The sequence below is a fragment of the Thamnophis sirtalis genome, unplaced genomic scaffold (assembly GCF_051295495.1).
Source record: "Thamnophis sirtalis isolate CommonGarterSnake01/CBP01778 unplaced genomic scaffold, rThaSir2_p1.2 scaffold_10, whole genome shotgun sequence".
Lineage (NCBI taxonomy): Eukaryota > Metazoa > Chordata > Lepidosauria > Squamata > Natricidae > Thamnophis > Thamnophis sirtalis.
The window spans coordinates 346,559-364,535 of NW_028261390.1; the positions used below are offsets into that span (position 1 = coordinate 346,559).

The 17,977-nt window shown below is 63.3% G+C and overlaps 2 protein-coding genes and 3 non-coding genes across 5 annotated transcripts in view; all 5 read left to right on the plus strand.

The window, feature by feature from the left end:
* The window catches only part of DCTN1 (dynactin subunit 1), a 36,082-nt gene extending 24,886 nt beyond the window's left edge, over nucleotides 1-11,196 (plus strand). Inside the window, 28 exon segments of the mRNA XM_087723862.1 lie at nucleotides 392-583; nucleotides 1,470-1,667; nucleotides 1,897-2,101; nucleotides 2,532-2,610; nucleotides 2,760-2,868; nucleotides 2,871-2,933; nucleotides 3,017-3,121; nucleotides 3,280-3,471; nucleotides 3,777-3,840; nucleotides 3,843-3,892; nucleotides 4,624-4,776; nucleotides 5,285-5,445; nucleotides 5,530-5,698; nucleotides 6,203-6,271; nucleotides 6,426-6,488; nucleotides 6,567-6,603; nucleotides 6,606-6,715; nucleotides 6,802-6,963; nucleotides 7,336-7,467; nucleotides 7,660-7,788; nucleotides 7,881-8,023; nucleotides 8,624-8,793; nucleotides 9,262-9,276; nucleotides 9,656-9,789; nucleotides 9,941-10,130; nucleotides 10,212-10,288; nucleotides 10,547-10,636; nucleotides 10,733-11,196. Of these exon segments, the coding sequence (XP_087579988.1) occupies nucleotides 392-583; nucleotides 1,470-1,667; nucleotides 1,897-2,101; nucleotides 2,532-2,610; nucleotides 2,760-2,868; nucleotides 2,871-2,933; nucleotides 3,017-3,121; nucleotides 3,280-3,471; nucleotides 3,777-3,840; nucleotides 3,843-3,892; nucleotides 4,624-4,776; nucleotides 5,285-5,445; nucleotides 5,530-5,698; nucleotides 6,203-6,271; nucleotides 6,426-6,488; nucleotides 6,567-6,603; nucleotides 6,606-6,715; nucleotides 6,802-6,963; nucleotides 7,336-7,467; nucleotides 7,660-7,788; nucleotides 7,881-8,023; nucleotides 8,624-8,793; nucleotides 9,262-9,276; nucleotides 9,656-9,789; nucleotides 9,941-10,130; nucleotides 10,212-10,288; nucleotides 10,547-10,636; nucleotides 10,733-10,870 (3,399 nt within the window). The 3' untranslated portion in view covers nucleotides 10,871-11,196.
* Nucleotides 11,197-13,346: 2,150 nt separating this feature from the next.
* NOP56 (NOP56 ribonucleoprotein) lies at nucleotides 13,347-17,618 on the plus strand. The gene is made up of 11 exons (XM_087723863.1): nucleotides 13,347-13,415; nucleotides 13,560-13,764; nucleotides 13,856-14,017; nucleotides 14,106-14,304; nucleotides 14,657-14,844; nucleotides 15,255-15,406; nucleotides 15,856-15,956; nucleotides 16,086-16,234; nucleotides 16,467-16,588; nucleotides 16,799-16,948; nucleotides 17,091-17,618. Exons 1-11 carry the CDS (start codon nucleotides 13,413-13,415, stop codon nucleotides 17,289-17,291), a joined length of 1,632 nt encoding a protein of 543 aa, XP_087579989.1. The 5' UTR covers nucleotides 13,347-13,412; the 3' UTR covers nucleotides 17,292-17,618.
* On the plus strand, nucleotides 14,439-14,575 carry LOC148043700 (small nucleolar RNA SNORA51). The gene has a single exon (XR_015697945.1). It is a non-coding gene; the product is annotated as a small nucleolar RNA SNORA51 (small nucleolar RNA).
* Nucleotides 16,326-16,399, plus strand: LOC148043701 (small nucleolar RNA SNORD56). Its single transcript, XR_015697943.1, has one exon. It is a non-coding gene; the product is annotated as a small nucleolar RNA SNORD56 (small nucleolar RNA).
* Nucleotides 16,630-16,702, plus strand: LOC148043702 (small nucleolar RNA SNORD57). The gene has a single exon (XR_015697942.1). It is a non-coding gene; the product is annotated as a small nucleolar RNA SNORD57 (small nucleolar RNA).
* Nucleotides 17,619-17,977: the final 359 nt, after the last annotated feature.

The window sequence follows — 17,977 nt, forward strand, 5'->3', positions numbered from 1 at the left end:
GGGAGAAGCCCCAGAGCACGAAGCAGGACCCTCCGGCCCCCCAGAGCATCCCTGCCGGTCTGGGCAAGGTGGTGTTTCAGGGCAGGGGAGAGGAGCCGTCTTTGGAAATCATAGGCATTTTGCCAATGCTGCCCCCCCCCAACCCCCGACTGTGGCCACGCAGGTCTTTCTCCAGGCTCCTCTGCTGCCTCCCCTTGAGCGGCCAGCTGCAAAAGGTGAAGGTTTTGGCTTCTGCAGAGAGCTGGACTCCTCCGTTCCTTGGCATTTCTTCCAGAAGTGCTGAGTGGTTCTGCATCTCCATGGTGCCACTTACAAAGGCCGAGGCAGATGCCCAGCCTGGCAGATCTCCTGTGGTGGGAAATGCTCCTCTCACCCTTCCTCTTCCTTGCAGCCCACCCGAACCGGCAGTTCGGCCACATCCAGCAGCACCGCGGGCCTCTCTGGCTCGGCCTCGGCCTCGGCCGGGGAAATGAGCAGCAGTGAACCAAGCACTCCTGCACAGACCCCCTTGGCTGCCCCCATGGTGCCCGTCCCGGCTCTGGCATCCCCAGTGGCTCCTCCAGCAATCCTGTCTCCAACGAAGGTGAGGCGGTGGGAGGGGTGTCTGTGCAGTGGCACGTTTGCAACAGGCATCTTGGGAACCCGGGACAGGCGGCAACCTCCGGGTGTCCTGGGTGCAAGTTTGGGGTATTGCTGGTGAGGGTGGCCGGACCCTGGATGTGGAGGGTCTGCTTCCTGCCCCCCTCCCTCTGGAGTCGGGCACTTGCAAGGGGGCAGGCGAGGACAAGGGCCTGAACTGGGGCTCAGCGTTACGGGAAGCAGCCCTCTTTCTTAAGGCCAAGCCAAGCCAGGCCCCGGTGAGAGCCTCAAGAGAGCCACGTCTTGTGTCTGGCCAAGGGGGGCGGGAGGGGGGGAGAAAGAGGGTCTGTCCCCATGGAGTGGCGGCCTCTGTGGCCTTTCCTTGCAGGCTCCCTTGGTGTGAAATTCACCAGCCAGGATGGGACCTTCCCACAGAATCCCTAAATCCCAGCCTTGGCACCTCTGAGGGTCCTGGAAATAGAAAGGCTGGCAGGGCTCCCCCCCGCCCCCTCCCCAATAGTCCACACCAAAGTAGGCCTTAAGCGCAACCAACAGCCGGGGAGGACCCCGACTGCTTGGAAAAGAATCACTTTTGTCACTTGCGACAAAAGATGGCTGCCTCATTTGGTGGCTCCATGGAGGATGTGGCCGGCCAGGAGGCAGGGTGGCGTATTCTCCAGACAGAAACGTTTTGCTGAGATGAAAGTATTTCGATTGCACGCGCGTGACGTTGGTTCCGTTTGAGAGAGGAGCCCACTCCTCACTGGAAGCAGGAATTGGAGATGGGGGGGGGGGCTGGCGCTGTGGTGGGGAGCCGGGTGACTGCGGGGGGGGAGCCCTTCCTCCCAAGGGGCCCAGAGGGCCTGAGAGGGTCCTTCTCTGCCCGGCAGGAGGAGGAGTCCCTGCGAGGGCAGGTGCGAGACCTGGAGGAGAAGCTGGAGACCCTCAAGATGAAGCGGAACGAAGACAAGGCCAAGCTGAAGGAGCTGGAGAAGTACAAGATCCAGCTGGAGCAGGTCCAGGAGTGGAAGACCAAGATGCAGGAGCAGCAGGCGGAGCTCCAGAAGCGCCTCAAGGAGGCCAAGAAGGTGGGGTGCTACTCGGAGGAGGAGGAGGTGGTGGTGGTGGGGAGAGGCCGGACGTTCCCGTTGATGGGGCTGCCTCGGGGGGTCTGCTTGGCGGCCCTCGAGAGCCACCCCTCTTCCCCCTCAGAAAGGCATTGGCCTGACTGACAGCTGCCAATCGGGGGGGGGGGCGGGGGGCCCCGGGGCCTCCACCTGACGGCCAGCCCCGGCTGCTTCCTCCCGGCCCTTGCAGGAAGCCAAAGAGGCCCTGGAGGCCAAAGAGCGCTACATGGAGGAGATGGCGGACACGGCCGATGCCATCGAGATGGCCACCCTGGACAAGGAGATGGCCGAGGAGCGGGCGGAGTCCCTGCAGCAGGAGGTGGATTCCTTGAAGGAGAAGGCGGAGGACCTCACCATGGACCTGGAGATCCTGAAGCACGAGATCGAAGAGAAGGGTGAGTCCCTGGCAGGCAGCAGCGTGGGAGGGGGCCTCGAGGGAAGAGCCCCTGCCCCACCCTTGGGGGCTCCTCCCGTCTGCAGCCTCCAGGAGCTCCTTTCCCCCTCCCCCCCCTCATGGACCACCTGGAAGCACGTGGAGTAGCCCTGGCAATGGAGGCCGTGGCCTGGGGCTCTGGATCTCCTGGCCAGGCCCAGCTAGGGAGGGGTTGGGGGCTCACGGGAGGGGAGGGCTTGACCAAAAGACCAAAGGGTGGAAAAGGAAAGTCCAGACAAGGAATCTGCCTGAGCCGGAGACACCAAAACCAGTGCCAGGCTCTGACAGTTCAATAGGCAGGCAAGCAGAGCTCAACAACACATTTTTCTTCGATGGGCCCGTCTGAGCTGCCGTGGGAACCCCGTGTTTCTGTCTGGTTTTCAATCCTGTAGGTTCCGACGGAGCCGCCTCCAGTTACCACGTCAAGCAGCTGGAGGAGCAGAACGGCCGCCTGAAGGAGGCCCTTGTGAGGTAGGCCCACCGGCTGTTGGTGAGGACAGAGAAGATGGGGGAGGATTGGGGGGGGGGGAAGCAGCTCCCCCCTCCTTTGGCTTCGGGGGAGGCAGGGCCTGCTTCCCCCTCCGGCCTGCGGTGGCTCCAGCCCCTCCCTGCCCCCAAAGGATGCGGGACCTGTCTGCCTCGGAGAAGCAGGAGCACGTGAAGCTCCAGAAGCACATGGAGAAGAAGAATGCGGAGCTGGAGGCCCTGCGGCAGCAGAAGGACAAGCTGCAGGAGGAGCTGAACAGGAGGAGCTGAAGCAGGCCGAGGGCACCATCGATGAGCTGAAGGAGCAGGCAAGTCGGCCCCCCAGGCCACCTCCAACCCCCCCCTTGTGCTCTGTTCTCCTGCGCCCCCTAACCCTCCCCCCCCCGTCCAGGTGGATGCTGCTCTGGGGGCCGAGGAGATGGTGGAGACGCTGACCGAGAGGAACCTCGATCTGGAGGAGAAGGTCCGCGAGCTCCGCGAGACGGTGGGCGACCTGGTGAGAGCAAGCAGGAGGGAGCCCGGCCTGAGGGGCTGAGGGGCTCCCCTGTCCAGTCACAAAGGGCCACGTTGGCTCTCCCTGGGCAGAGGGGCAGGGGGGGGGGGCTTGCTTGGGACGCCCTCGCCACCCGCCCTTCGTGGCCACTCCCTCCGTAGGAAGCCATCAACGAGATGAATGACGAGCTGCAGGAGAACGCCCGGGAGACGGAGCTGGAGCTGCGGGAGCAGCTGGACATGGCCACGGCTCGAGTCCGGGAGTCTGAGAAGCGGGTGGAGGCGGCGCAGGAGACGGTGGCCGACTACCAGCAGACCATCAAGAAATACCGAGAGCTGACGGCCCACCTGCAGGTGCCAGGGGCTGCAGAGGCGGGCAGAGGGCCCGGGACCCCTCTTTCCCTCGCTTTCTACCCGTCCAACTGCCCGGATTCTCCCAGGCCCCCGTTTGAAAAGCCTCCCCCAACAGGGAGGCTGAGGAGGGCAGCCCTAGAGGGGACCGGCCTTTCTCTCCTTGGAAGGCCAGCCTAAAGCCCAGCCGCTCGGGGATCCTTCTAGCCAAGGGGGAGCCCCTCCTCCAGGGGGGCCTGAGGGCCTCTGCCCCGGGGGGGGGGGGAGCAGGGACCCCCCTTGGCTGACCGCTGCCTTTCGCCTGGCAGGACGTTAACCGGGACCTGATGAGCCAGCAAGAGGCCTCTGTGGAGAGGCAGCAGCAGCCGCCGCCGAAATGTTTGATTTCAAGATTAAATTTGCAGAGACAAAAGCTCACGCCAAGGTAGGAGGTCCTGGCCTCGGCGGCTGCCCTCTTGTCCCTGGCAGCCCCCACGGGAGTAGGTTTCTTTGGCTCTGGTCCAAGCAGCTTCTCCCTCTCCCGTTGTCCGGTTGGGGCCGGGGTCTCCCTGCTGCCCCCTGAGCAGCTGCCGTTTCACTGCCCACCTGGGCCAGACCTCCAGTGCCAGTAGCTGCCTGCAACCCTCACCCTTCCCTGCCCTGAAGGGGGGAGGCAGCTGGGCCACGAAGCGCCTGCAAGCAGAGCCCACAGCTGAGGGGGCCCCTCTGCCCTTACCCCCAGCGTGCCTTAAAGCAGGCCGTGAGCCTCCCCGATCCTTCCGACCCCCCCCTCCTTTCCCCGGCCTCCTTTCCTGCCAAGGCCTCCGTCGCTCCCTCCCCCTCCTCCTCCCCTTTCTGCCCAGATGAAAGAAGTCTGGGCCAAGGCGCCCCCCCCCTTCTGCTCCTGGCCTTGAGCTTTGGTGTCGTCCCCCCCTGCTTCCCCGCCCGCCCCCCCCGCCCCCTCCAGTCCCCCTGGTGGGGCATTTCCTTACCTGGATCTGCTGTGGGAAAGCCCGTTTTAAGGGGGAGGCAAGTCCCTTTCGTTGGCCTCCGCAGCTGCAGGGGCCCCAGCGGGCCCAGGCCTACGTGGGGCATTTGAACGGAGAGGCTGCCTGGAGCTTGGGGCTGAGGAGGCTCCCCCAGGCTGGGCCCCATTGGAGCGCTCTTGCCTTGCAGGCCATCGAAATGGAGCTGCGCCAGATGGAGGTACAGCAGGCCAACCGGCACGTCTCCCTCCTCACCTCCTTCCTGCCCGACAGCTTCCTGCGGCACGGCGGGGACCACGACTGCGTGCTGGTGCTCCTGCTGCTTCCCCGGCTGGTGGGCAAGGTACTGGCGCTAGTTTCCCTCCCTTTGGATGCCAGCTGGAGTGGCACGATAGGCGACCTTTCTCCTTGAAGCTCTCCTCCCTATTCCTGTAAGTGTCCGGAGGAGGCCCTGAACCCACTGCCCTTCAAGCCCCCCTCCGCTTTGGACCAGTTCCTCCTTTAGCCCCCGGGCTCTGCTTAGGGAAGGACCCCTTCAACCTCCTTGGAAGAAGCAAAGGAATCTTTTCGTCCTTCCCCCCCCCCCCCAAAATAGACCTTTGTAAGGCAGAGGAACGTTATGAGTAGTCTGGTAGTTAACTCTGCCCGGCAACCTCTTGTCGCTGGGATTGAGGGCTGACCTCCAGTCAGGGGGAGGCTGAGTGAGTTACGTCTCCCCTCAGAGGGGCCAGGAATCTGGCTACAGCCGCACCGGAGGGGCCGGTGGTGCTTCTGGAGGGCGGGGCCTCTCTTGCTTCCCCCGGGCAGAGGGTGAACAGGGAGGCCCAGCAGCCCCTTCCTCTCCCAAACAGGCCGAGCTGATCAGCAGGCAGGCGCAGGAGAAGTTTGAGCTGAGCGAGAACTGTGCCGAGCGCGTCGGTCTCCGAGGGGCTCCGGGGGAGCAGCTGAGCTTCGCTGCCGGGCTGGTCTATTCTCTGCTCCTCCTGCAAGCAACGCTCCACAAATACGAGCAGTGAGTGAGCGCGTGGCTGGGCCTGGGCTGGCAGAGGGGTCCAGGGCGTGGCCATCGGCCCCCCCTGACGCCCTGCCCTTCCAGGGCCCTGAGGAAGTGCAGCGTGGAGGTCTACAGGAAAGTGGGCCTGCTGTACCAGGAGATGTGTGTGCACGAGAGGTCCCTGGACTTCCTGATTGAGCTGCTGCACAAGGACCAGCTGGACGAGACTGTCAACGTGGAGCCCCTGACCAAAGCCATCAAGTACTACCAGGTGCAGCCCACGGGCGGGGTGGGGGGGAGGGCAGTGTGTAACGTTCCCGTGGGTCGCCCATGAGGCCAATGTGGAGAAAAGACAGGACACGATCTTTCTCGGGATGGAGCGACCCAGATTGGGGGTCTGAGAGCCCCTTTTATTGAGATAGGACAAAGGCAGGAGGAGCAATAGCATGTGCGTAAAAACAGCCTGTAAAAGTACAATTTCTAATCTACTGCTCAGGGAAGTTCTGTCTATATATGGTCAAATCCTGGGCGTCATTGGTAGGGCACATCTCAGGATGTTATGTTATTCACTATCAGGATGTTATGGGGTTTTAGGAGTTTGTTTTCTCCTGTGTGGTTCAGCGTGGCTCTGCATGACCCGTTATGAACTGGGCCATGAGTGACCCACACCTACACAAGGAACTATATTACAACAGCAGTGCCAGAGCGAGGCCCATCCAGCCTCGGCTGGCAGCTTTGGGCTCTGTGGCTGAGACGTCTCTCCTTCCCCTCCCAGCACCTGTACAGCATCCACCTGGCTGACCAGGCCGAGGACTGCACGGTGCAGTTGGCTGACCACATCAAGGTGAGGGGACCTGTAGGAGGAGGGCTGCTTTGGGGGGGGGGGTTGTCAGGTCTCTCTGCTCCTGCTGACACCCCCCCCCTTGGGGCCAGAGGGAGAGAGGAGGGCTGCCTGCTGGCCCTGCTCTGAGCTCAGCCCCCTCCCCTTTCCCTTGCAGTTCACCCAGAGTGCCTTGGACTGCATGAGCGTGGAGGTCTGCCGGCTGCGCTCCTTCCTCCAGGTAAGAAGAGCCGCCCTCCCCCACCCGGCCAGGCTGTGGACGGCCGAATCCGGCTGAGCTGCCTTCTCCCTTCTGCAGACCGGACAGGAGGCCTCCGACTTCGCCATCCTCCTGAAGGCCTGGAGACCTCATGCAGCGACATCCGCCAGTTCTGCAAGAAGATCCGGCGGCGCATGCCGGGCACCGACGCTCCTGGCATCCCTGCAGCCCTGGGCTTTGGGCAACAGGTGGGGGCCTGTGGGAGTCGGCCTGCGCTGCTGGCAGGGAGCCCCTCCCTCTGCAGAGACTTGACCCTGCGCCTCCGGTCTCCCAGGTCTCGGATACCCTGCTGGACTGCCGCAAACACCTGACCTGGGTGGTGGCTGTGCTGCAGGAGGTGGCGGCCGCAGGGGCCCAGATGATCGCCCCCCTGACTGAGAACGAGGGCTTGCAGGCCGTGAAGCTGGAGGACCTGGCCTTCAAGACCAGCGAGCAGGTAAGGGGGGAGCCCCTTCCTTCCCCTCCGTTGCCTCTGAAGACCAGCGGAGCCCTCCTGGGGAAGGACAGGCTGAGAGGGAGGAGAGGATCTGGAACTGATCCGTTTGCAGGCCGGGAACATCTGGCAGGGAGGGGGGTCTTTTGCACCTGTGAGGGGAAGGGCTGCCAGCGGTTTGGAGTGGCCAAGGCCTCTTCTGCTGCTGCCATGGCCAGGGGGGATTGGGGGGGAGGCACACACTCATAAGGAAGGCCGTGTTGCCCACAGTCCTCCGAAGATGCCCAGAAAGTGGGCGTGGCCCCTTCCTCTCTGGTGGCTGCAGGCTTTCCGGGAGGTTTTGCTTCGGGTGAGGCATGAGAGATTCTTCCCCAGATCTATGGGGCGCAGGGCATCAGCCCTTACGAGTGCCTGCGCCAGTCCTGCAACAACCTCGTCGCCACCATGAACAAGATGGCCACCGCCATGCAGGAGGGCGAATACGACGCAGACAAGCCCCAGACCAAGGTGAGCCCCATGCCGGCGGCTGAGCTCTCGCAGGCAGCTCCCTGCTGGCACTAGGAATGGGCCGGCCGACAGGAGGCTCCTCTGCCTTCGCCTCCCCCCCTTTGAGAGCTGCCCTGGAGCTCAGAGAGGGAGGCCGCCGTTGGCAGCTCCAAGGTGGGAAGGGTCCTTATCGAAGGGCCGTTCTCTTTGCAGCCTGTTCCTCCGGTGGAGCTGCGGGCAGCCGCGCTGCGGGCCGAGATCACGGACGCTGAGGGCCTGGGGCTCAAGCTGGAGGACCGAGAGACGGTCATCAAAGAGCTGAAGAAGTCTCTCAAAATCAAGGTACGCCTGGCGGCCCGTCTGCCCCCTGCGCCTGTGCCTGGCAGCCTGGGCACCCTGGCCACACACGCCCACCTCTCCTCCCTGCCCTCCAGGGCGAGGAGCTGAGCGAAGCCAACGTGCGCCTGAGCCTCCTGGAGAAGAAGCTGGACAGCGCCTCCAAGGATGCCGACGAGCGGGTGGAGAAGATCCAGAGCAAGCTGAGCGACACCCAGGCGCTGCTGAAGAAGAAGGAGAAGTAAGCTGGGGGGGGGGGGGGGCTCCCGGGGCCGGAGCCGTTCGGTTGGGATATTTATGCCCCTTGGGGGGCCAGCTAGGCTGCAAAATGGGATGGCGGCTGCTTAGTTGCCTGAGCTCCTTTGCTTTGCAGGCCCCCCGCAATTATTTGCGAGCCTTAAGGGAAAGGGGGTCTCTGCTGCTCCTTGAAGGAGCTTAAGAAGAGCCCTTGGTTGAAGGAAGAGGAAAGGCAGCCCAGAGCCCTCCCCCTCTTCCTCCCCACCGCCCTGCTGAGAAGCTCAAGGCAAAGCAGGAGAGCTGCCCTTTGGAGTTCAGTGGGGCTGGGGGGTTGGCATAGTCCAGGGAGGGGCCAGCACAGCGCCTGCCCCCCTTGGCCTCTTCCCGCCAGCCAGGACCAGAGCCGGAGGGACTCTCGGCCTGCCCTGCTCCTCCGGGGCCAGTCGTCCCCCGGTCGTCCCCTGGCCCAAGGAGGCTCAGTCTGGGCCAGCCCGAAAGGGCAGCCGGTTTTGAGGGGGAAGCTCTGTGGTGCTCCCCACCTTCGGGGCCCGAGAAGAGGGGGGGGGCGGAGGGTCAGGGGTCAGCCCGCCTCCTTCCTGTGCAGGGAGTTTGAGGAGACGATGGACGCCCTGCAAGCAGACATCGACCAGCTGGAGTCGGAGAAGCTGGAACTGAAGCAGCGGCTCAGCAACCAGTCCAAGCGCACCATCGAGGGCCTGCGTGGGGGGCCGCCCCCCTCGGGCATTGCCTCCGTCATCTCCAGCATCGCAGGAGGTGGGTCTGTGAGGGGGGGGGAGCCTGATCCGGAGCCACTCAGGCCGGGGAGCCTCCGTTGGCCTCCTGCTTGCTCAGGCCCTGGCATGGGTCGGGGGTGGGCAGGGGCCATGGAGAAAGGGCAATGCCGCTTCAGGCGCTTCCTGGGTGCCTGAGGACAGAAGCCCTGATGGACACGGAGCATCAGACGGCGCCTGGGCTGGGCTTCGGGCTGCTCCACCCTTTGTGCCCAATCCTGGCTTCATCCGTGCTTAATGATGCCACAAAGTGCCCAGACAGGGGACAGACTCCCCCCACCCCCCCATGCACAATAAAGAATCCGGGCACGAAACAGGCCGATGCCTGTGAAAGGAGCTCCCCCCTCTCCCCCCCCCCCCCCGGTGCTTGTGTCCCCTTTTCCTGCTTGTGGGGGTGGAAGGGAGCCTTTTCTCTAATCTCCTTCTTGTCTCTTCCATGCTTTGGCTGCAGAGGAACAGCAGAGAGGTAGATGGGGCTCGGAGGGGGGGCAGGGCAGAGAGGGGGGGGGGCCTTCTGGCTAAGGCTGTCAGGATCCCTGCCAAACAACTTTCCCCGGCCAGGGATTTTCCTCTCACTCCCCTTTGCCAGCGTTTCCCCCAGCCCCACAACCTGTTCTTGGGATAGGAGAAACCTGGGCTCGGGGGGGGGGGGGGCAGCCCCCTCTCTGGGACGCTCCCCGGGAAGCAGGTGCCCAATAAGGGCTGAGGCCTGGGAGGGATTGGGCAGTCCTTGCCCAGGCCACGCCCCATTCTCCCACTTCCCTCAGGGGGAGGGGGGGGGAGGTCGTTGGCCGAGGCTCTTCCAGCAAGGCCTCTGCTGACGGCCACCTCTGTCTCTCCTGCAGGTGTGGGTGCCAGCCAGGTGATGGTCGGGGGCTCCGGCCCTGTGCAGGTGAAGGACTCCCCTCTCCTGCTCCAGCAGATCGAGGCCATGCAGCTGTCCATCAAGCACCTCAAAAACGAGAATAACCGGCTGAAGGTGAGCTCCTCCCGGCAGCCCCAAGGTGGCCGGAGCCAAACCTTCCCACGGGAGCCTTTGCCCTCTGTCCACCCTCCTCGGACCCCCCATTCCATCCTCATCCTCTCAGAAAGCCGCTCCCAGCTGCTCCTGCCCCACTCTTCTTTCCCAGGGCGCCCAGATGAGGAGGGAGTTGGCGTCGCTGCCCCCCCTGCACGTCCCCAAGCTCTCGCTGCCCAAGGACAGGCAAGGGGAGGAGGTGGTCTCCAGCTCCTTGTACCGCAAGACCAGCCGGCTGCTGGAGACCCTCTACCAGATGAGTGCCAATGCCCAGGTGGTGGACATCACGCGGCGGAAGGCAGGTGCGCCAGGGAGGCCGAGAGCGGCGGCAGGTGGCCCTCCCCTCCCTCTTCCCCTTCACTGCTCTCCCCTTCCTCCTGCAGTGGGCAGTCCAGCAGCTCAGCTCCTGGAGCAGACGACCCGCCTGGCATCTCTGAGCGACGCCATCGAAAAGCTGAAGGTAGCCCCATGTGTGTGTGTGTGTGTCTCTCTCTCTCTGCAGCTCTTTGCAATGGGGGGGGGGGGCTTCTGCTCTGAGCTCCCAGTGGGAAGCCCCCCGTCAGAGGCCTCCAAATGTGGCCCCTTTATGCCTTGTGGACTTCCCAGCATAGCTGGCGGGGGAATCCCGGGGGGCTTAAAAGCTGCCACGGTCGGAGGGCCCCCATTTCAGGCCCTCGGCTGCTCCGGGGCGACCGCTGAGCTTCCCCTTCCGCTCCAGGATGAAGTCAGGAAGGAGACGATCCTGCAGTGCCCCGGGGCCACCATCCCTACGGACTTCGGCACCTTCCCCTCCGTGCCCTTCCTGAAGGTGGGCTTCTTCTTCTTCCCGGGGCTGGGGAAGGAGGGGGGGGTAGCTGCTGCCAGCCCTCCCAGCATCCCTCCACCCGCTCTCCTTTCCCTGCAGGCCAGAGAGGAGGAGAAGGACAGCGCCGTCTACGTGGGCCGCGTGACCTTCCCCTGCCAGCCGGGCCACGGGCAGCGGCACAAGTTGGTGCTGACGCCGGAGCAGCTGCACAAACTCCACTCCCGGCTGATCTCTTAGGAGGGCCGGCTCCCTCGGCCGCCTCTGTGGTGCAGGCCTTTCAGTCTGCTGGGGGCCCTGTCCTGCCTCTCCCCCCCCCCCACTCCCCAGATGGGGAGGGCTCAGCCTTTGGGGTGACCCAGAGGGTGGTTTCCATGGAGAGGAGAGGCTGCTCCTGCCTTCCCCCCACAGCCTTCCTCTTCCTCTGCGGTTTTGGTCAAGGATCCCAAAGAGGCTTCCTGGTGGGAAGAGCCCAGGGATCTACAAGCACTACAAAAGAGATCCTTCCTTGCATGTTGGCTTCCTTCGAGGACTGGAGATCAATCAATAAAGCTCTCTGGAACCCACCCTGCTGTGGCGCCTCCCTTGGCTGCTCTCTACCCCTGCAAGGGGGTTGCATCTCCCACGTGTCATTCAGGAGAGCCTCTTGGTGCACTGGAAAGGAGGGAGCTGCAGTTGCCCTGCCCAGGGGGGGCTAGCCCCATTTATGGCTTGGGGGAGGGGGGGGTCTTGCAAGTAGTTCTTTATACACAACAGCTGGTTTGGGGAAGGGTGGGTGTGTTGAACTGGCCTTAGGCCTCCTTAGGGTCGCTTATGCCAACCACAGAAGGCAGCCGGGCCTTTCCTAAGCCCACCTCCATTCCAGCCAGAGCTGCCCCCGAGACACCCACCTATTTTGAAATCTCAGGAGGGGGATATAAAAGGAGGAAGTGGGGCCCTAATTAAGGCTGCTGGAAAGGGCTCCGTGGTGGCCCTGTTCCAGGGAGGCTGGGCCCTCGGGTCGCTCCAGGGCTGTAACGTTCCCGTGGGTCGTCCATGAGGCCAATGTGGAGAAAAGACAGGACACGATCTTTCTTGGGATGAGGCGACCCAGATTGGGGGTCTGAGAGCCCCTTTTATTGAGATAGGACAAAGGCAGGAGGAGCAATAGCATGTGAGTAAAAACAGCCTGTAAAAGTACAATTTCTAATCTACTGCTCAGAGAAGTTCTGTCTATATATGGTCAAATCCTGGGCGTCATTGGTAGGGCACATCTCAGGATGTTATGTTATGAACTATCAGGATGTTATGGAGTTTTAGGAGTTTGTTTTCTCCTGTGTGGTTCAGCGTGGCTCCGCATGCCCTGGTATGAACTGGGCCATAGGTGACCCACACCTACACAAGGAACTATATTACAACACAGGGCAAAGCCAACACATCGGCTCTTCTCAGCTGCTTTATACGCCATCACAGAGTGTAGGAAGGCTTGTGGTGCCCAGCCAAATGCTATTTGCTCTGGAGGGGAGGGGGGTCTTGTTCCTGGGTCACCGAGTACGGAGCAGGGCAGGCCCACCCAGCTCATTTCACACTGCCCGGTTCCAGCACTAGGGGCTCAAGGGCCAATTGAGGCTCCATACAGGCCTTTCCGCATTGCTTCCGTTACCAAGACCCAATGGGGTAGCAGACGTTATAATTTACCCTAAAAAAACACATCTGGGGCTAAATCATGGGAAAGGCTGCTGAATATGGGATTAGTGGAAGAGCGAAGTAGCCTTTTCCCTCCGTATTTGGACATTATTTCAATACTGTCCTTTCGGAAAGAGGTCAAGGCAAACGGTCTCCCTCTCCCAAGAGAATCTGTCCTTCCTCTGACGTTTCGCCTGCAGCAGCTTCATCAGGCAGAGCATCAGCTTTTGAAGCCTGCTCCCATTTCTCATCTGCTCTCGCTCAAAGCTTTGGAAGCGCAGAGCCACCCGCGTCTCCCTCCTCCCCCACCTGGCTGCCCAGCTATGGCGCAGACCCCCAACCAGCCGCAGGGCTCCAAAGGGAGGCTGGCCCCAATCTGCCCCAACGGGCCTTTCGGGGCAGCTCCACCCCACTGCCGGCTGCGGGGCTTGACCCCTGGATCTCCCTCGCGCGTCTTGGCCAAGCCGGTGGCCGCCCACCCTGGACAAATCTCAGCCCTCCGAGTCCTGGTGGTCCCGAAGGGGCTTTTTAAAGGGGCGACTTTCTTCTTCCCTCTGGAGACGTTTCGCTTCTCATCCAAGAAGCTTCTTCGGCTCTTGCAGCCGAAGCTCCTGGGCTTGTGGGGGCTTCTCCGCCTGGAGGCCCCGAAGAAGAAGAGGCAGCCGTTGCCTGGAGCGTTTCCTGCCCCGAAGAGCAGCGGCGGCGGCTGGATGTGAGAGCGGCCAGAGACCCCGACGCCCCCCACCCTCCCTTGGCTGGGCAGCGCTCGCAGCCCCAGAGGCTGGGCGGGGGGCGGGGACTCAGAGGACCCAGCCGGAGGCTCCGGTCTGCGCGCGTCTCGGGGGCGCCTCCCTCGGCCGAGCGCCCCGCCCCTCGCGCAGGCGCAGGCACAGGCACAGGCACAGGCACAGGCACAGGCACGGGGTTTCCCGGCAGGAGCCCCGGCACGCGGAGCAGGGAGGCGCCCATTGGACGGCGAGTCACCGTTGTCTCCGCCCCTTGACTGGGCTGGCGCAGCGTTGGGCGGGGCCGAGAGGACGGAAGGGGCGGGCAGCCCGCGAGGAGCGTTTCCGGCTGCGTGGGACGGGCGCGTGCGGCCTTTTCCTCGGCGGCCGCCATGGTGAGCGGAGGGGACCGGAGGGACGGGCGGGAGGGTTGGGCGAAAGGCCCGGCAGGATTTCCCCCCCACACACCGTTCCCGTTCCCCCCCACAGCGTCCCCTTCCCCTCCCGCGCCTGACCCCCCCCTGACCTCCCCCCCCCAGGTGCAGCTGCACGTGCTGTTCGAGCACGCGGCGGGCTACGCGCTGCTGGCGGTGCGGCCGACGGAGGAGGTGGAGCTGCTGCAGCCGCAGGTGGAGGCGAGCGCGCTGAGCCTGGGCCGCTTCCTGGCCCTGGTGCGCCTGGAGGCCTTCGCGCCCTTCCGCTCCGCCCAGGCCGCGCTGGAGAACATCAACGCCGTCTCGGAGGGTGAGCGGGGCGGGGGGGGGGCTGGCGGAAGGGGGGGCGGGGGAGGTTGGGGGGGGGCGGCGGGCTTGACGGGCTCCGGCCTTCCCCGCAGGGCTGCTGCACGAGGACCTGCGGCTGCTGCTGGAGACGAGCCTGCCGGCCAAGAGGAAGAAGGTCCTGCTGGGCGTCGGAGACCCCAAGATCGGCGCCGCCATCCAGGAGGAGCTGGGCTTCCCGTGCCAGACGGGCGGCCTGGTGGCCGAGCTCTTGCGGGGTGAGCGGGGGGCTGGGGGGCTGGAGGGGGGTCGCTGAGGAGGGGGCAGCGTGGCCGGAGCCCTGACCCCCCTCCCTCCCTCCCCCAGGGATCCGCCTGCACTTCCACAGCCTGATCAAGGGCCTGACCGCCCAGGCCGCCTCCAAGGCCCAGCTGGGGCTCGGACATAGCTACTCGCGGGCCAAGGTGAAGTTCAACGTCAACCGGGTGGACAACATGATCATCCAGTCCATCAGCCTCCTGGACCAGCTGGACAAGGACATCAACACCTTCTCTATGCGGGTCAGGTGAGCCAGCCACCCTCCCTTTGGGGGGGGGTCTGCAGTGTCTCTGGTTGGACTTGCACTGCCCTCTCTCAGTCCCTCTGGACACCTGGGTCCCTGTGCAGGGGGGGGGCGGGGGGGGTTAGGCAGGACTTCCCTGCCTCCTTCAGCTTACCACAGGCAGCTGGGCCACCACCGCTGGCTGTATAGAAAGGGGAGGCACAGCAAAGGGCCCCCCGTGCACCCCAGCCTGGCCGCCCCGTGCCTGAGCTGTTTGGTTTGTGGGGGCACAGGCTTCCCTTGCGCAACAACGGAGGGGAAAGGCCCGCGAGCAGGGATCCCTTTTGGGTCTCACGCTTGTCTCTCTGTGGCGCAGAGAGTGGTACGGCTATCACTTCCCGGAGCTGATCAAGATCGTGAGCGACAACTACACCTACTGCCGCTTGGCCAAGCTGATTGGGAACCGCAAGGAGCTGAGCGAGGAGAGCCTGGAAGGCTTGGAGGAGATCGTCATGGACAGCGCCAAGGCCCAGGCCATCCTGGATGCCTCCCGCTCCTCCATGGGTCAGTGGCAGGGGGGGGGGAGGAGGAGGAGGCTGGGCGTTGCATTCCACTGGGGTTTGTCAGAGGGAGGCCATTCCAAAATAAACCTAACTTTGAGGAGTGGTCCGTAATTTACACGGCCGTGTGGTTGCTCAGCACGTTGTAATACGGATTCTAAAGTCCGCATTTTGCTGTGCCTGCAGGAAAGAGCACAACTTGTCCTATAAAGGAGAAACGTAGGCGAGAGGGCTCTGCCTGCCTATTTGAACACACACACACACACTTCCCCCAGACGAAGAGCTGAAGTCTCTACGGCCCTCCCCAACTCCAGTCCTGGGTCCTTTGCAGGCCATGCGCTGCATCCCGGCTGAGTCACTTGCCCTCCTCGGTCAGGACCCTTATCATCCCTCTGCTCTGCCCCCCCCCCCTAGGAATGGACATCTCACCCATTGACCTCATCAACATCGAGAGCTTCTCCAGCCGGGTCATCTCCCTCTCGGAGTATCGCAAAGGTTTGCAGGAGTATCTCCGCTCCAAAATGAACCAGGTGGCTCCCAGCCTCTCGGCCTTAATTGGGGAAGTGGTGAGTGGCTTGGGGCCTTTGGGGCAGCTTTTGCGTCGTACCTGTGTGGTGTGGAGAGGGCTCTCTGGCCGCAGATATGATGTGCATTTGAATCTGTCAATCCACTGAATGTCAGTGCTGAAACCTATGAATGCTGATCTGGGCCAGGGAAGGGAGGAAGGAAGGGAGGGCTGAGGCAGCTCTTGGCCTCTCCGGCAGGCAGGCAGAAGAAAGAAACCTCACTTCTGCCCCCAGTCCAGGCAGGCTACCCGGACAGGAGGGGGGGTGTTAATTTGGGCTTTGGGACATGGAATGCAGAGGGGGGGGCAGAGCAGTGGCTGGAGTTCTCGCATTGCTTTGATCAGAGCTCGGTTCTTTGTGGGCAGCCACTTAAGATAGACGAGGGCAAGATGGGCGGCCACACGAATCGCCTGGACGGAATGGACCCGTTCTCTCTTCTCTCTGCACAGGTGGGGGCTCGTCTCATCTCCCACGCAGGCAGCTTGACCAACCTGGCCAAGTACCCGGCCTCCACGGTTCAGATCCTGGGGGCAGAGAAGGCCCTCTTCAGGTAACCCTTAACGGGGACCAGGCGCTGCTGCTGCTGGTTACGCCCACAGCCGCCTTTCCCCTCCCTCCCCTGGGGTTGGGCAACCGGGTGCCAACGGGGTCGTCTGCGTGGTTGTCTCCTGCCCTGCAGGGCCCTGAAGACCCGGGGAAACACTCCCAAGTACGGCCTGATATTCCACTCCACCTTCATCGGGCGAGCAGCGGCCAAGAACAAGGGGCGCATCTCTCGCTACCTGGCCAACAAGTGCACCATCGCATCCCGCATCGACTGCTTCTCAGGTGGGCTGCGGGAGCCCCCAGAGCCCCTGCCCTCCGCCGGAGAGGGGAAGGGAGCCGGCACGGGTGCCACTCGCCAAGGAGCTTCCTGCCTTTGCCGTGATGGTTACATTTTTCGTCAGCAGTATTTCACGCACAGTGAATGTTGACATCACAGTATCTGAGCAAAGGCAGCAGATGGAGGGGGCCTTTCCCAGCAGCTTCAGCTCAGCAGCTCCTCTCTCTGCCCCTCCAGAAGTCCCGACTGCCGTCTTTGGAGACAAGCTGCGGGAGCAGGTGGAGGAGCGCCTGGCCTTCTATGAGACCGGGGAGGTCCCTCGCAAGAACCTGGAGGTCATGAAGGAGGCCGTGGAGGAGGTGAGGGGGGACGAGGGGGGGGGGCGCAGGGGCTGCGCTGTTGGGCGTGATGAAGACTCTCAGCCTGACCAGCCTTGTCTGTGGAGGCCAAAGCTGATTTAATGAGCCTGATCCAACCAGCGCCCTTCGAGGCCAGGAGCCTGCCTGGCAAGAGGTGGGGTGGGGTGGGGCAGGTGGAGCCCCGGTGACTGTCCCCCCCCCCCTCCACAGGCTTCGGAGGCAGCAGCTGAGATCAAGAGGAAGTTGCAGAAGAAGGAGAGGAAGAAGCTGAAGCAGGAGAAGAAACGCTTGCAGGCGTTGGCAGCGGCTGCAGAGACGCAGAACAACAACTCCTCCCCCCTCCTGGAGCCTCCGGAACAGGTGGGGGGGGCTCCTGCCTTCCTGGAGGGTTGGGGGCTGCGGGGGAGGGCCAGGGAGCCTCCTCCAGGAGCAGCCGTGTGTGTCGTAGCGGGATGGTTGTGCTGAGTGGGGGGTGGCACTGAGGCCTCTTCCTTCCTCCCAGGAGAACCAGGCGAAGGCCAAGAGGAAGAAGAGGAAGCCCCAAGAGGGGGAGGCAGAGCCGGCCAACAACAGCCTGGGAGACGAAGAAGCCCCTTTGCCCAAGAAGAAGAAGCAGCCTCCAGTCGTGGTGGTGGCGGAGGAGCCCCCGGCCCCCCAGGGGAAGAAGGCGAAGAAGAGGAAGGCCAGGGCGGACGAGGACTAGCCTGGGGGAGTCCAGCTGATGCGAAGTCCGTCCAATTCGGCTTCTTGGAACGAAGCCTGGCTACCTTTTCCCACAGCCCAGAACTCTCAAGGGAGACAGCAGGCCCAGTGGGCAGATCCACCAGGGGAGGCCCTGCCCCTTTGCTTGGGGGGAGGGGGGGCAGCCAGGAACCGCCCGGCTTCTCTGGGCTTCCAGCAGAGGAGGAGACCACCCAGGGGCTCCCCTCTGGGGATGGGGGCTGGCAGGAGCGCCCCCCCCCCCGCAGGACTATAAACCTGAATGGTCTCTAACTCACTTGATATGAATAAAATGTGCTACCTTTTTCTAGAGCAGCCCCTCACTCGCCTTCAGCCTCTCTGGGGATGGTGGGGGGCAAGCTTTGTCAGGCTGCCCTCACAGATTTGAATTGGGGAGGGAGGGATGAGTTGGTATCCAAAATGTCTGCCACAAGAACCAGAAGCTTCTCTTAACACCCCACCCTGCTTTGGCCAGAAGGGAGTCCCTGGGAGGAGGCAGCTTTGTGGGCCAGAGTCACGTGTTACACACAGCTTCCATTTGTTTCCCCCTCCTTGCCGCCCCCCCCCCCAATCTTTTTCTCAGCCAACAGTGCCGACTTGGTCTCCATCCCTTTGCCTTGGAGCTCCCCTGTGCCTCAGCAGGCCCTGGAGTGGGGGCTGTCAGTCCAG

Coding starts and splice junctions, on each gene's coding strand:
- NOP56 (XM_087723863.1), top strand. Junction 15,407..15,855: donor CGGCCTTAATTGGGGAAGTG/GTGAGTGGCTTG, acceptor CTCTCTGCACAG/GTGGGGGCTCGTCTCATCTC. Junction 16,235..16,466: donor CCGCATCGACTGCTTCTCAG/GTGGGCTGCGGG, acceptor CTGCCCCTCCAG/AAGTCCCGACTGCCGTCTTT.